This window comes from Muntiacus reevesi, chromosome 1 (genome assembly GCF_963930625.1).
Source record: "Muntiacus reevesi chromosome 1, mMunRee1.1, whole genome shotgun sequence".
NCBI lineage: Eukaryota > Metazoa > Chordata > Mammalia > Artiodactyla > Cervidae > Muntiacus > Muntiacus reevesi.
In genome coordinates, this window is record NC_089249.1 from 97417801 (window position 1) to 97432852 (window position 15052).

A 15052-nucleotide genomic window follows, 5' to 3' on the forward strand; every position below is an offset into this window, starting at 1 on the left:
GCTGCAAACAGGAAGCCAAAGAGCAGGAATCTCTGCGTGACTTTGAAAGTGAGCCGGGCTTGGAAAATATGTTCACTTTGACCCAGCTGAATGATTTGTGGGCAGTTTTGAAAACTCATTCTATTTCCAAGTCCCTTAAGAAACATAGAACTCTCCCAGCCTATTTCTGATCACATAAACAACTTCTTCTCCGGCCTGGTATTCACACATAGGACACGTCTGTTTAAAGTGAGTTGTGTGAAAGCCACAGTGGGTTCTCAGGGAACTGGTAATGACACTGCTACAACCTCAAGTACAGAACTAGAGTCATAACTATAATTGTACAGTGAGTAATCAGTGTTTACCTACAGGGTCCACAACTAAACTCTCTGTTGTGGTAGTGAACATGTTAAAAGTGTCACACAGTCTTTGTAGATTGTATCTCTGTGTTAAGGCAAGAAATGATTTGCAAATACAATTATGTTTTCAAAACTAAAGTATTTTTTAGTTGCATACAAATAATTGAATTCTTTATTATTTGCATACTAAGTTCAACACATCCTAACAGACCACTGTAAATACAGGAGAAGCAGTATTTATGTTTGCGTCTAACTAGAGAGTTGTGCTTCCAGACTCCTGACTCTGCACTGATGAATTTCAGGTTTCATCTGCTTTGGTATTTGGACCCAGGGGATGGTTAGAACAGTGTGTAAGAAAAGTTGTAAATTCTCTTTACTTGGTGTGAGAAAATTAGCATGGCTGGTGCCAGTTTGCTTTTCTTCTGCCAGCCCTTGAGTTTGAAAGTGTTCATTTTGAAACTATCTCTCTGAATTATAGTAAAGTGAGTTTTATGACCTGCTAGAATTTATGTGTGTGGTTCTGGAATCTATCTAGAGCAGAGCCAGCAAAGTGATTGGACAGGGCTGAACAGGAAATATGAGGAGAATAGGCAGAATAAGGCTGAAAGGGAGCAGACCAGCTCAAGTGAGGTTTGCTGAGTGTGCAGCTAAATGAGTCAATCCCTGCATGAGGGCTCACATTCAAGAATTTTAAGGTGTGAATAGTGGTGATGGTGGTGCACTCAGATGGACAGTTCTGAAACTCATACAGCCTCTATGGTCGCCAAGCAGAAGATGAATTTGAAGGGAGTGAAGTTGAAGACATGGAGACGAACTGGAAGGCTTTTTCAATAATCAAGGCAAGAAATAGGGCCTGGACTAAGGCAGGAGCACTGGGAGAGAGAAGGATTGGACTGAGAGACATTTAAAAGGGTGAATTGCTAGGATAGGGTGTGTAGGAGAAGTGTCAGTCTGGAGAGTTTCCTGGGTGTCTGGGCAGGTGCAGGAGAGGAGTGAGACTGTGGGCCCCTTGGGAATAGGGAGCAGAAACAGGCTTGGAGAGAAGATGTGCTGCTGGATCTTCTGATACAGAGTGTGGAGGCCGAGACTGCAGAGAGAGCAAGATGACAGCGGTGTGGAAATGCCTCCCACAACAAGAACTGGTCTGTTTGGTTTAGAAAAAAATTTGCTTAGTGACCTTGTCCCTTAGAACTTGAAAACTATTCACTATCAACCAGATAAGGAAACTATGATTCAGGAAATGGCAACTACTAAGATCTTCTCAGAGAGTAAGGGGCAAATGTTCTCATTGGAACAGGTGATGATGGAGGGGATGGGGTCAGACGGTGGTGTTTCTCACCCACCATGCCTCACTTAACATGCAGACAGTCCAAGAAATTCTCTTTCGTCTTTCAAGGTTTAGCCTAGGGTCCCCTCTTTTAGGGTCACCTTTTGAGCCTCCTTGACTTTATCCTTCAGGTTGAAGGGGAGAGCTGACCTCTCTCTCCTCTGGGTTGTAGATGTACTTTGAAACACTAGGTCTTTGTTCTCACTAATCACCCTTGTGGTCTTTGCCAACAGCTGCTGGGTTTTCTGAGAGTAGGAATTATCTCCATCTTGTTATCCTCAGTATACGGAATGGATCGGGTGTCTAGCTCGTAGTGAGTATTCTATAGATGTTCACAGAGTAAATGCAGGAGATTCATAGACAGGAGGGTGAACTGGAAAGATCAGTAGCCTGGGTAGAGGATAAGGGACCTGGGTTCTGCTGCTATTGGTTCTTTGACCTTGGACAAGCTAGTTAATTTTTCTACACTTTGGTTTTCTTATAGGCAAAGAAGGAGTTTGAGTGAAAATCTAGGAAATTCTTGAATGGTCTTCAAGACCTGGATTTCAGAATTTGGTAGACTTATATATTTAATGTGTATGTGCATATTTGTATATAGGGTCCTCCCCACCCCTCCAACCCCAGGAAAGAACCAAGAACTTTCATCAGACTATCAAAGCAGTTTGTGACTTAGGGATGTTCTGAGAGAACAGCATTGAAAGAAGTATACTATCAAGGGTGAAACAGATCACCAGCCTAGGTTGGATGCATAAAACGGGTGCTCAGGGCTGGTGCACTGGGAAGACCCAGAGGGATGGGTTGGAGAGGGAGGTGGGAGTGGGGATCGGGATGGGGAACACATATAAATCCATGGCTGATTCATGTCAATGTATGGCAAAAACCACTAAAATATTGTAAAGTAATTAGCCTCCAACTAATAAAAATAAATGGAAAAAAAGTAATTAAGGATCACTTGAATAAACTGTGGTGATGGCTCTAGAATTTCTCTGTAGGATGGAGTTGGGAGGATTGCCAAGTGGTTGGGGGTGGCAATCCAGCCTAAGGACTTGTCCTGAAATTGTGAATAAATGAGAGATGCACTCTAGTTACATGGATATTATTTTTAAGTGAAGGATAATTGCTTTACAATGTTGTGTTGGTTTCTGCCATAGATCAGCATGAATCAGCCATATATATATGAGCCGTATATATACGAACCTACCGCCCCATCCCACCCTTCTGGGTTGTCACAGAGCCCCAGTCTGAATTCTCTTGAGTCATAGCGAGTTCCCGCTGGCTCTCCTTTTTACATATGGTGGTGTATATGTTTCCATGCTGCTCTCTCCATCCATCCCACTCCATTCATCCCACCCTCTCCATTCGTCCCACCTGCTCCTCCCCGGAACCCCCACCCCTCTGCATCCACAAGTCTGTTGTCTGTGTCTGCATCTCTCTCCATTGCTGCCCTGCAAATAGGTTCATCAGTAACATCTTTCTAGGCTCTCTATATATGCATTAATAGACAATATTTGTTTTTCGCTTTCAGAATTACTTCACTCTGTATAATAGGCTCTAGGTTCATCCACCTCATTAGAACTGACTCAAATGCATTCATTTGTATGGCTAAGTAACCTTCCATTGTATATATGTACCACAGCTTCTTTATCCATTCATCTGTCGATGGACATCTAGGTTGCTTTCATGTCCTAGCTATTGTAAATAATGCTGCAATTAACCTTGGGGTACATGTGTGGTTTTTTTTTTTTCAGTTACAGTTTCCTCTGGGCATGTGCCCAGTTGTGGGATTGTGGGGTCATATGGTAGTTTTATTCCTATTTTTTTTTTAAAGGAATCTCCATACCGTCTTCTGCAGTGGCTCTATCCGTTTACATTCCCACCAACAGTGCAAGAGTGTTCCCCTTTCTCCATGCCCTCTTCAGAACATATTCCCTTTTCTCTACACCCTTTCCAAATTTTTTAGTGATAGCCATTCTGCCCAGTGTCAGGTGATATCTCATTGTAGTTTTGATTTGCATTTCTCTAATAATGAGTGGTATTGAGCATCTTTTCATGTGCTCGATAGTCATGTCTTCTTTGGAGAAACGTCTGTTTAGGTCTTCTGCCCACTTTTTGATTGGGTTGTTTTTCTGCCATCAAGTTGCAAGAGCTGCTTATATATTTTGGAAAGAAATCCTTTGTCGGTTGTTTCATTAGCTAATATTTTCTCCCATTCTGAGGGTTATTTCTTTACCTGGTTTATAGTTTCCTTTGCTGTGCAAAAGCTTTTAATTTTAATTAGGCCCCGCTTGTTTATTTTTATTGTCATTACCCTGGGAGGTGGGTCATAGAGGATCTTGCTGTCATCTTTATGTTACAGAGTGTTCGGCCTTTGTTTTCCTTTAAGAGTTTTATAGGTATTTATATTTATTTGAGGCAGTGAGTATGGAGATAACAGGGACTCAGAGGAGCTGATCTCTGAGCCCCTCCCTCTGTACTGTCAGTTCTTAGAGCTGTTTTAATTCCATATGAGCTCTATGTGATTCTGGTCCTTATTAGTGTTTCATGAGCAGACTGGGCCGGAACATTTGTTTGTTTGCTTTTTACTAAAATTCACTGTAGCAAGGTCAAATGCAGTTGTTTTCAGGCTCTTAGAAATACTTCTGTATGACAGGAGTTGGTATTTTTATTTGATTATTTTGATTAAACATTAATTACAGAGAAGCAGGAAATGAACACTAAATAAAAGAAAAATATTTACATCCACAGCCCTCATTTTTAAAGAGGAAAGTGTTATAATTAGACCAGTTTAGCAACTGTTGGCAGCTATTAACAAACATTGGCTATCATGTACTGGAATGTACAACATAATTTATTAAATATATTCCCAGCCTTTGGAAAGTTTTCTTTTGTATCATATAATAACGGAGGAAGATATCACATTTAATATTCAAAAGTGCTTTGCAAAGATCAAATCTTACTTTACCAATGATGATGGTGGCAACAATGGCATTGGGAAATAACAGTAAAAGTATGGGATGGTCCTAAGTGGATGCCCAGCTAGTGAGAGGTGGAGTTGGGATTTAGAATCCAGAAAATACGAGTCTTAGGCTTGCATTGTAAGCAGTCTAGTATATTGCTTTCCTAAAGAGAAGTTCCTTTTCTCTATAGCACTTTTGAGACCTCAGAATAATGTATATAGAATAATTCTTGCATTTATGATTAGTATCAAGACCTGCACAAGATAACTTGGACCCACTTGAGCCCATATAGATGCTCTACTCTTTTGCAAAAATGCAGATGTAGTTCCCATAGTTCGTAATTTTCTTGATACAGAAATAATATTTTGTTCATTTTATCTGGTTGTACTGCTTTGCTTTCCCCATAGAAAAGGTGCTCAGTAATTATGGTATTCAAAGCAACAACCAGGTATTTTAGGAAAGAAAGATGTAAACATGTTGCTGGAAATGGCCCTAAGCCACACTGTATCCTAATGGGGTAATTTACTGTATGAGATTAGAAATGCAAAGAAAATTAAGGTAATGAGTTCTGTTGATTTCTTAGGAGAAGGTGAGATATTTTGTTATTCTGAAACTCAGCGTCTGCTTGGGTTTAGAGTAAGGTTTCATGGTCAGAGAAGAGTGTGCTTGGGTAAAACCAGATCTCCGGGCTGCTTCTGGTTGCCCTGAGCTAATCTACAGGCCTGTCTTTCTGTTTGAATTACCCAGCTCAGCACGAGCAGGCCCACACTCCCAATTGTGTCCTCTGGGGCCTGGCTCTTTCCCCCACGACCCCACAGGGCACTCGCTCTGAGCCTGTAGGAACCGTGGTGCAGTGTCCCTGTCTGTGGCTTCGGTTGCAAGGCGGCAGCTTCATGCTGCAGAACCTTCTGGGGCTGCCACGCTTGTCTGCCACGTGGGGCTCAAGCCTGCAGCCACCTGATTGCCCTTTCAGAACCTGCCTTCCTGGAAGGCACACTTCCCCAGGAATTCCCGTTGCATCCAGCTCCCTGTTCAGGAATCTTCAGCGCCTTCTCATTGCTCTGGGAGAGAGTTAAGAGAGCAAGGTTCAGGGTAGATAACTGAAGGAGGTAAATCCATAATTAATTTGCATTTCTTGGCGGACCTGTGTGCTGGTCCCCATGGTTCCTCTTGTTCTTCTCTATGTCCACGGCTTCCTTAACTCAGGACTTTGAAAGGACTTTGAAAGGAGCTATGACAAAGTGGTTCTGCACAGTTCACTTGTTTTCCTCACAAATTACATCAACAGTGCTAAACGTGCTAGATTAGCAGAGGGTGAGAATTAGCCAGAAGGTCTCATGAAGAGAAGAGTTAAAATGGATAGCTTTATTAGGATACAGTGTTGCCATTCTGTTTTTGTAAACTTTTTATTTCACAGCTTTAAACTGACTAATGGGGATGGATGGAAAAATAAAGAGCTCAACCTAGATAAAAAGTATCATTAGGGGGAGATTTTGATGGAGGAGTGCCACTGTGTATGTTGTCTCTAGGTTTGAGGAGATAAGCAACTCTTTCTCATACTTAATATTTAATTTTCATAATGGACCTCTTCTTCAATTATTCATTCATTCCTCACTTGTGGCAGGCTAATCTCTTTACATATCTTTACACATATTATCCCTAATCCTCACAACAGTTTTGCAAGGTAAGTATTAGTCATTCGTTTCAGCAACAAATATTTTTGTATTAAGTGGTTGTAGGAACCTGACTGTGAGCTCAGTGATGGGAATAGAACAGTGAAGAAGCAACTTCCTTGCCCTTAAGGTGTTCTCCATTGTTGGATGGGAAAGACAGACAAATGAACAGGTCATTAGAATGCCTTGTTATGTTCTTTTTAAAAAATATTTATTTGGGTCTTAGTTATGGTATGTGGGCTCAGTAGTTGTGGTGCTTGGGCTCAGTAGTTGTGCTCAGGCTCAGTAGTTGTGGTGCTCAGGCTTAGTTGCTCCACAGCATGTGGGATGTCCTGAAACAGGGATCTGACCTGCGTCCCCTGCATTGCAAGGCAGATTCTTAACCACTGGATCACTAGGGAAGTCCCTACCTTGTTATATTCTTACACACTCTTCAGGTGTGATGTGAATTTGTGCAAATTTTTTGAAGAGTGATGGTTATACCTTAGTCTGTCCCATCTTGGAATCCTTCCTATAGAAATACCTGCACACAATTGAAAAGGTATTTGGCAAGAATGCCAATTGTAGCATTGCTGTAGCAAAATGTTGAAAAAACTCACCAGCAAGGGAATGGTTAAGTCATTATGTTATATCACATTGGAATGTGGTACAACATTAAAATGAATAAAGAAGATCTGTATGTGTTGACACCACTATCTGTGATATTTTGTTAAATGACAAAAGCATGTTTGTAGAAAAATCTGTTAATAGAAACACATTAGCTAAAATAATGATCATAAAAAAATTTCTTCAGGAGTCACACTAGATTCTTACCTCGGGTTTCCTTTAGGCAGAAAATGAGAGAGCTGTGTGTGTGTGTGTGTGTATGGGTGGGGGGGTGCAAGTTTTACATATTACTGTATTATTTCATCTGATAAGATAAATACGAGTCCTTCTGAAATATTTTAAATTCTAGATAAATTTTTAAACAAAGTGATAGGTGCTAGGGCAGAGTGATGTCCAGGGTCCTGTGTGGACACAAAGAACCCAGTCTGGAGCAGGGAGATGGTCAGAGAAGGCTCTGGGTGGGAATCAGCCAGGCTGAGTTCAGGATGAACATAGTCAGGTGTTTGGAGGGAACAGAGAACAAGAACTTCCTGCTCTGGAGTATCCTGGAGCTTTCGGGTGGGCACTGGTGGAGCTGGCCCCTCCACACTGTAGCAGCCAGTCCACATGGTCCTGGCTGCTTCCTCCTCCTTCAGCTTCCCCGGAGCATCAGCCTCTGTTCCTAAATATGTCACATTTCTACCTCTTCTCCAGCTGCCCCACTGCTGTCTTAGCTGAGACCTCTCGTCTCTTACCTGGATGATTGAGAGCCCTCCCCTTCGTGCATCTCCTGGCCCCTGTCTCTATCCAGAGTCCTTCTACTCCAGTCTGTCCTTCCCATTGCTGAGTGACCTTCTAAAAATGCGGTTTTGACCGTGCTCTCTTCCTTAAACTTGTCCAATGATCCTTCGTGAATTTTGGAATCTAGCTCACCCTTTTAAAGCATACACACAGAACCCTGCCCACTCTCCCACCTTCCTCACATGTCACTCTTATTCCTATTTTCTGGAATTTTTTTCTTTTCTTTATAAATGCTATTTTTCTTATCAAAGGATGAATTTAGGTAGGGAAAGAAAATCCATGATGTGGATTTAGTAGTTGGTTGTCAGCCTATTAACCTGCAAATATTCTAACTTGTTACATCTCCTTTCTGAGAATTAATGTCCATATGTCACACTATTTGATGCAACAGTTTAGAAATTAAGACATTTCAAGGGCAGTCTTCTTACTGTCCTAGGGGATATTTTCTTTTGTAAATATACTTGAATGGATGTTTCTGACAGCAGGTCATTCTCCACCTGGACGGCTTGAGGATCTGGCATTAATTTGTGTATTTGTCTATTCCAAATCCGGATACACCCCACCTTTATAGAATACACACTGTTCTAAAAACACTACATTGACCAATTATTATTTGCTTTGCCTAAACTTAGAGTTGGTGGATTGACCTGATGTATAAGGATAGACACAGAACTGCGTGATAGTCCTTGGAGAGCCTCTTTAAGACATGATACATATTATCCTTCTGTCTCATCCACTGACATTATATATTTGTTATTTTTCTATCCTTGAATAGCAATAAGTAGTCCTTCTAAGTAAATAACAGGAATTGGTTTCAGCTTGTTAATTTTCAGAAATGTTTATACTTACATTCAATGCCTCAGTGAAATGATAGACTATCGTTTGGCTCCCTCTGGTGGACAATTGTATGGAAAAAATCAAACTACATATAGTCTTGTGTGATGGGAACAGGCTGTAAATTTGGTGTTTTACCATTTGCATTAAAATAAATAACAGAAGTAGTAAAACACATAGCTATACCAATGCTGTTGCTATTTCTCTTGTTATTGAGTAGTGATACTGCTGTGAAAAAATCAAATTTGAAGCCGACTTCACCCCATAACTTTAGAACATACCACATCATAAGGCTCATGCTAAAATTCACCAATGTAGTTAATTCATGAGTCTCAATATTACTTCACAAATTATCCTGGAATTCTCCAACAGCTAGCCTTTTCCCTAAATAATACATATTTTTGGAAATTTAGCAAATGACTATTTTTTATCATGAAATCAGTTTATTCTGATAAATTTATTATTTGTCTATGGTCTTCTGAACTTATAGACTCACTGAAGATGCTTTATCTTTATTCTGGAATATTTATTAAGGATATCAAGTGTTACCTAGGTGTTTTATTTTTATATTTGTTTGCTTCAGCAGTTAAGCCAGGAAGAAATTGCATAAAAGGTTTTGATTAAATTTCGTTTGTATATAATACGTTTATTTTGTGTATTATTAACAGTTCACATTTATTGTGTCAGGCATTTGATAGGCATTGTGTCATTTAATTTTCAGTAATTCTGTGAGACAGGTTGTTATTATCCATATGATAAAGGTGGGGCCTAAACGCTCCAAGTGTTCTCAGTTCACGGTTTGTAACCACAGCAGCATTCTGCCTCCTGAATTCGGTGATACAAAAGTGTATATGTGGCTAATGCCCTTACGAATAGCCTGGTACTGGAAACTTTACGTTTCCATATTTGAACTGAGGAATTCAAAGATTACCTCAACCTAGAGATACATTTTTACCTTTTCTCCTTTTTTTCCCCCCTCATTGTGAACAGACTATGTAGTAGAACCTCTTCACATTTTGTTTAGAGAGTTAAGACAATTTATTATCTTTCCATTTATGTTTAAATTTAAACATAAATTTAAACCAATTTATGTTTTCTCTGTGGTTTCATGAGAAAAATACATTTTAGCTCACTGACTTCCTCACTAAGTTTTTGAAAGAGATGCTATTAGGTACAAACGTGGGAAGGGAGGTACAATTTCTAGGTGCTAATGCTAAAGCTCTATCAGAACACATGGAGGGTGAAGTACTGAAGATCTTTATAAAGAATTTTTGATACAGATACAGATAATTAAGGTAATGTAGGAAAATCTTTTTCTAGAATTAGAGTAAGATAATTTCCTTAAAGTTGGCATTTGTAAGAATAGCCACCCTATAAATACTTTACATGCATTATCTTTTTAATTCTTATAATAAGGTAAGGATTATTAATAATCTAAATTATTGTAAGCAGTATCCAGATGAGAAAACGGAAACCCAAAGAATTTAAGTAGTTTGTCTAAGGAAACATGGCCCATGGATGGTGAAGTCAGGATTGGCACTCACATGGGCTGGCTGGAGAGTCTCCCCGGGAACCAGCGTGCTACAAGCAGTGCCGGCCAGTGAACTGCTGTCTCAGTGGAAGCGCTTCATGTCTGCGTCCTCCAGTGCAGTAGCCACTCGGCACATGGGCTGCGGAGCACTTGCATTGTAGCTGCTCCAACTAAGGAACTTGATTTTTTGTTTTAAAAATGTGAATCCATTTAAACTTAAACAGCCTCTCTGTGTCTAGTGGCTACTGTTTTGGACAGTGCAAGAGGACACAGGGTCTTTCAGATCATGTAGAAGTGGGAATATGAGACCTTCAGGACTCCCTTGCCCAATTCCTTGTTTTTTCTGGTCAAGAAACGGCAAACCAAATGATTAGTCATTTGCTTAGCATCATGAAGTTAAGGCAAGGGAAAAATTACAACCCAAATGTTTATACTTCTCAGTTATAGCTCTTCCCATTCTGCCCTTTTGTGGTATCTATAAATTTACATTTCTGCTGCTGTTGTTAACATTAGCTAGTAAAACTAGTTTTTGAAAATAAATTTTTTTTTTTGAAATGCTTGTCTAATAAACCCTGTCTTCTTTTCCTAGGTAATAGAAACGTTATCGCGACTTTCTCGCACACCTATAGCATTGGCCACAGGAATCAGGTAAGCTGGTTTCTCTATGGTTCATGTGTCCTGTTCAGTTCAGTGAAGTGATTGTTTATCAAATAGTTACTGTTTGTAAAACACTTTGCACACAGGGACTGCGTCTCATTCACTCAGAATACCTAGTATATAAGTACTCAATAGACATTTGAAATTTGTTGAGCAAGTAAGAACTTATTCGTAGAGTTGAATCAAACACCTTGGGTAAACATTGTTCTCAGTTTACTGGTGACAATCACTGGTGCATTTATTTTGTTTTTAACTTCCTCTAACATTTTTATACAGGTGATTCATTAAGACAATGCTTAATTAAATAAATATTTTAAAAGATGTTGTAGTACGTTTATATCCTATAAGCCATAACAAGAAGTCACAACTTTCAGGCATTTTAAGAATTAATCAGTCAACCAAAATGATATATGTACAAGAGATTTACTGAAGTTTGGTACCAAATGAAATCTTGGAATTATAGTTGACCCTTGAAAAGTGTGGGCTTTAGGGGCACACACTGCCCACACATTTGAAAATTTGAGTATAACTTACAGTTGATACTTTGCATCCGCTGTTCCTCTGCATTAGCAGTTTCAACCAACCATGGATTGTATAGTATGTACTACTGAAAAAAGTCAGTTTATAAGTGGATCTGTGCAGGTCAGACCATCTTGTTCAATGGTCAACTGTAAATTGGTTAAATTCTACTTTTTCCAGGCAGTGAAGCATTATGCAGTCAGTAAGTATGGAAATGGAGATACATATGTTGTGTTGGGCCGTTTCTGTTTAAAATACGGCATATTCAAGTGAGTTTAGTTAGAAAGTTGTATTGTTAATGATGTTAGAAATACAGAAAAGCAGTTTCAGCAGTCACACAACCAGCCACATGGAAATGGAATGGATCTCATTTCTCATGTGATTTCCTCAGGGGTCTATAACTGTCTCTAGCTGTTATGGGGCTCTATGAACCTCTGTCTCGTCTTCTGTTGCTTCCAATTTTCTGTTCACATTCAGATTCCAACAGAGGGGATGCAAGCATATCTACAGCTTTAATCATCTGTGGCTGGGCAGCCCAGTCCTTGGGTACAAAGCATAGTGACCTTGGGGAGGATGCCCCGCAGACCCTTTCTCAGAAATGGACCATGAATTTGGCAGCTTTCTACAGAGGGAGTCTATATGTTGGATAAACGTTGCATACCCTGTCATCTCCTCTTCAATTTATGATTATCTTTCCATGTCAGCATATATTTTGTTATAAGCTAGCAGAAGATTTTGAAATAGCATGTTTTTATGTGTTTATATATGGTTAATTCTGAAAGGATACATAGAAGTTTTTTTTTCCTTTTAAATTACTCTTCTTTATAATTTCAGTTTTTACTATGATGAACTTGTATATAAGAATATAATAAAATGTGTCAAGATATTTATTTTTAAAAAGGATTTTGAAACTGGCATTTCTCATACATTTTAAATTATTTGAAAAATGTATGTTCCTTAAATGTCCTAAGTATTAAGTTAATCTGTAAACCAACATGAAATATTTTCCCTATACTAAATATAATTATTTAGTGCTTATTTGTTATTTTGATGGGTCCTCTTGTTTTTATGAAACATATGACATGCTGGCTGTATGTAAAGAAAGGGTAAACTTTTTGGCACCATAGTATAATCACTGTGATTTTGTTAGATGTAAATTTAGGGCATTATGTTGTTGTTATGAACAAAGATCAAAGTGTGAGGCAAACAGGGGAGTCAATGGCTAGGAAAAGGGCATAAATTAAAGTGATCTTCTTTGACCAGAGGACGAAGAAAACACCATACTCTCCCTGAGGTCTGTTTGACTCATTTGTCCAATAGATGAAAATAAAAAAAATATGACATATCATTTATGGTCTGAGTAAAAAAGTATATCAGAGTCAATGATCATATATAGAGGACATGACATTTTCTACTTCTAATTTTTTTTATTGATACTAGTAAACTGAGTCATGCTTGGAGGATTGTTACCAAATTATTTGTCAGGTCAGATTCTCTAAGTGCAAAGAGCCAATGTGGAAGATAAGGGCCCACTCTGAACCGGGAAGCTGCAGTGAGCGGTGAGGTGAGCCTGCAAACGTGTGGCTGGTGGGAAATGGTGAACACCTTAGCACATCTACTCACATGACTGTAGTGACCAGCAGTGATTGCTGCAGGGGTTTTGGGGTAGCAGGTGCCACAGCCTTCCTGGGGGACCCTGACACAGCCACAGGGTCCCACACTTTGGGAGAAACCCCAGATGTCATGTGAAACATGGTGACTGACCTGACCACTTTGGCTGCAGCTCAACTTTTGTGTTTAGTGAGTGGTAAATGTCCAGCCTCGTTGTTGCTCATTCACTGTTTTTTCCTCTCCCTCCTAGGCCCTTCCCGACAGAAGAAAGCATTAATGATGATGACATCTACAAAGGCCTGCCAGATTTAATCGAGTATGTTGAGCATTTTCAGCAAAATTTCAGCAAAATTAACGCCACTGCCAATTTTTGCATCCTTTGTGAATTTTAACCACAGGTGTTGAAATAGCTATCTAAAGGGGAACCGTGGCTTAGTGATTAAGATATGTAAGAATTAACCTCAAACTCCTGATGGAAATGTTCACAAGAAAATGTACTTCACAATGAAGTGAGTCGGCTGTTAAAAAAAAAAAAAAGAAAAAAAGAAAATGTACTTCAAGTGACTTTTAATTCTTGTGTATCTTGCATTGTGTGAGTCTCTATGGAGAGTAAAGAAACAAATGGTGATGAAGTTAACATTTGGAAGTTTCTCAAAGGCATTGTAGAGGCATTGTAGAGGCATTGTAGACGAACCTGGAATCAGAAAAATAAGAAACAATCAGAGAAAGGAGTAGAATCTACCATTAGACTTGTAGGACAGATAATGCTTGCTGTGCAAGTTCAAGGGCGGACAAGATTATTGTGGGTGGGGGTTATTCAGGGATGTTTCATCAGATGGTGTTGATTCTGAACAGAGAATCCTTTTGGGCCATATTGTTAAATAGTCAGGAGAGGCTAAAGGTCTTTGCAGCTGATTATCTCCTGCTGATTGAGTGACTTGTGCAGATTACAAATAAATATGAAACGTGATCCTCACCCCTCAGGGAGCTGATGCCAAAGATCAGGTATGTTTGCAGAGAATTGTAATAAGACATAGATTCTGCTCCAGGAGAGATTCAGGTCCTACGGAAATTCATCCACTTATCCATCCTGATAACCCCAGCACAGGGAGCTTGTTCTTACTCTAGGACTTCTACACTTGCTGTGCATTCTGCCCTTGTGGCTGACCCCTCCCATTCAAGTTTTCACTCAGATGGCCCTCCCAGCGAAGCCTTCCTGACTGTCCGACCTAAAATGGTCACCCCACTTCCCTTGCCCTGTGTTTTGATGGCACTTGCCTCTGCCTGAGGTAGTCTTGGTTTGCTTCATGTACTGTCCATCTCCTCATTGGAGGACCAACTTCACGAGATCAGGGACTTTAGTTTGTTCTTGGCTATTTTCCTAGCACTTCAAACGGTGTCTAGTATCTAGTAGGCCCTCCATAAATGTCTGTTTTCTGAATAAATAGGCCAAAGCTGCATTGAGCATCTACCTCTTCCAGGAGTGATATTTCAGGCTTGAGCTGTCCATTAGGAGACATCTATCAGTTCCTAGGATCCTGTGCTAACCATGTTTTCACACACTCTCTCATGTAACACCACATTATGAAGTTGTTAGTAGTATCACCACAGTTTACAAATGAGAAAACTGAGCCTTGGAAAGCTCAGTAACTTGCTAAAGATTGTATTGCTAGTAAATAGTAGTCTTTGGGTTTGAACCCATGCAGTTCTCATTCTAGCTCACTGCATTGACTCCCACAAGCACCCTGCCTTGTTCCTCCAAGACCTTTCAGCTGGAGAGCTCTGTGATAGGAGCCATAGGGCCGGCCAGCAGCCCTCCTGGAGTAGGCTGCATATGGATGGGCCACAAAATCTAATATTTCAAATGTCCATCAAGAATAGTTTCCTGTTGGGACTTCCCTGGCAGTCCAGTGGTTAAGATTCTGTGCTACCATTTCAGGGGGCCTGGTTTTGATGCCTGGTCAGGAAACTAGATCCCTCATGTTATGCTGCAACTTAGACCTGGAACAGCCGAAAAAAAAAAAAAAAAAAAAAAAGAAAAAAAAGAAGAAGGATTTCTTAATTCTATTTAAAATCTTCTAGAATTTACTAATCTTCAGTAAAGTCATTACTGAGTGTCTCATTGAATTGGCTATAGTCTTCATCAAATGACTATAAGATTACTGGTAATATAATTAAATTCTTTGTAGTCTTAAAAAAATATTATTATTTCCAGTGCT

General features: G+C 39.7%; 1 protein-coding gene across 1 annotated transcript in view; it reads left to right on the forward strand.

Moving 5' to 3' along the window:
- The window catches only part of VAV3 (vav guanine nucleotide exchange factor 3), a 414102-nt gene that overhangs the window by 178204 nt on the left and 220846 nt on the right, over positions 1–15052 (forward strand). Inside the window, exons 3-4 of the mRNA XM_065907662.1 lie at positions 10636–10694; positions 13084–13149. Coding sequence (XP_065763734.1) covers positions 10636–10694; positions 13084–13149 — 125 coding nt within the window. The remainder of the gene's footprint in view (positions 1–10635; positions 10695–13083; positions 13150–15052) is intronic.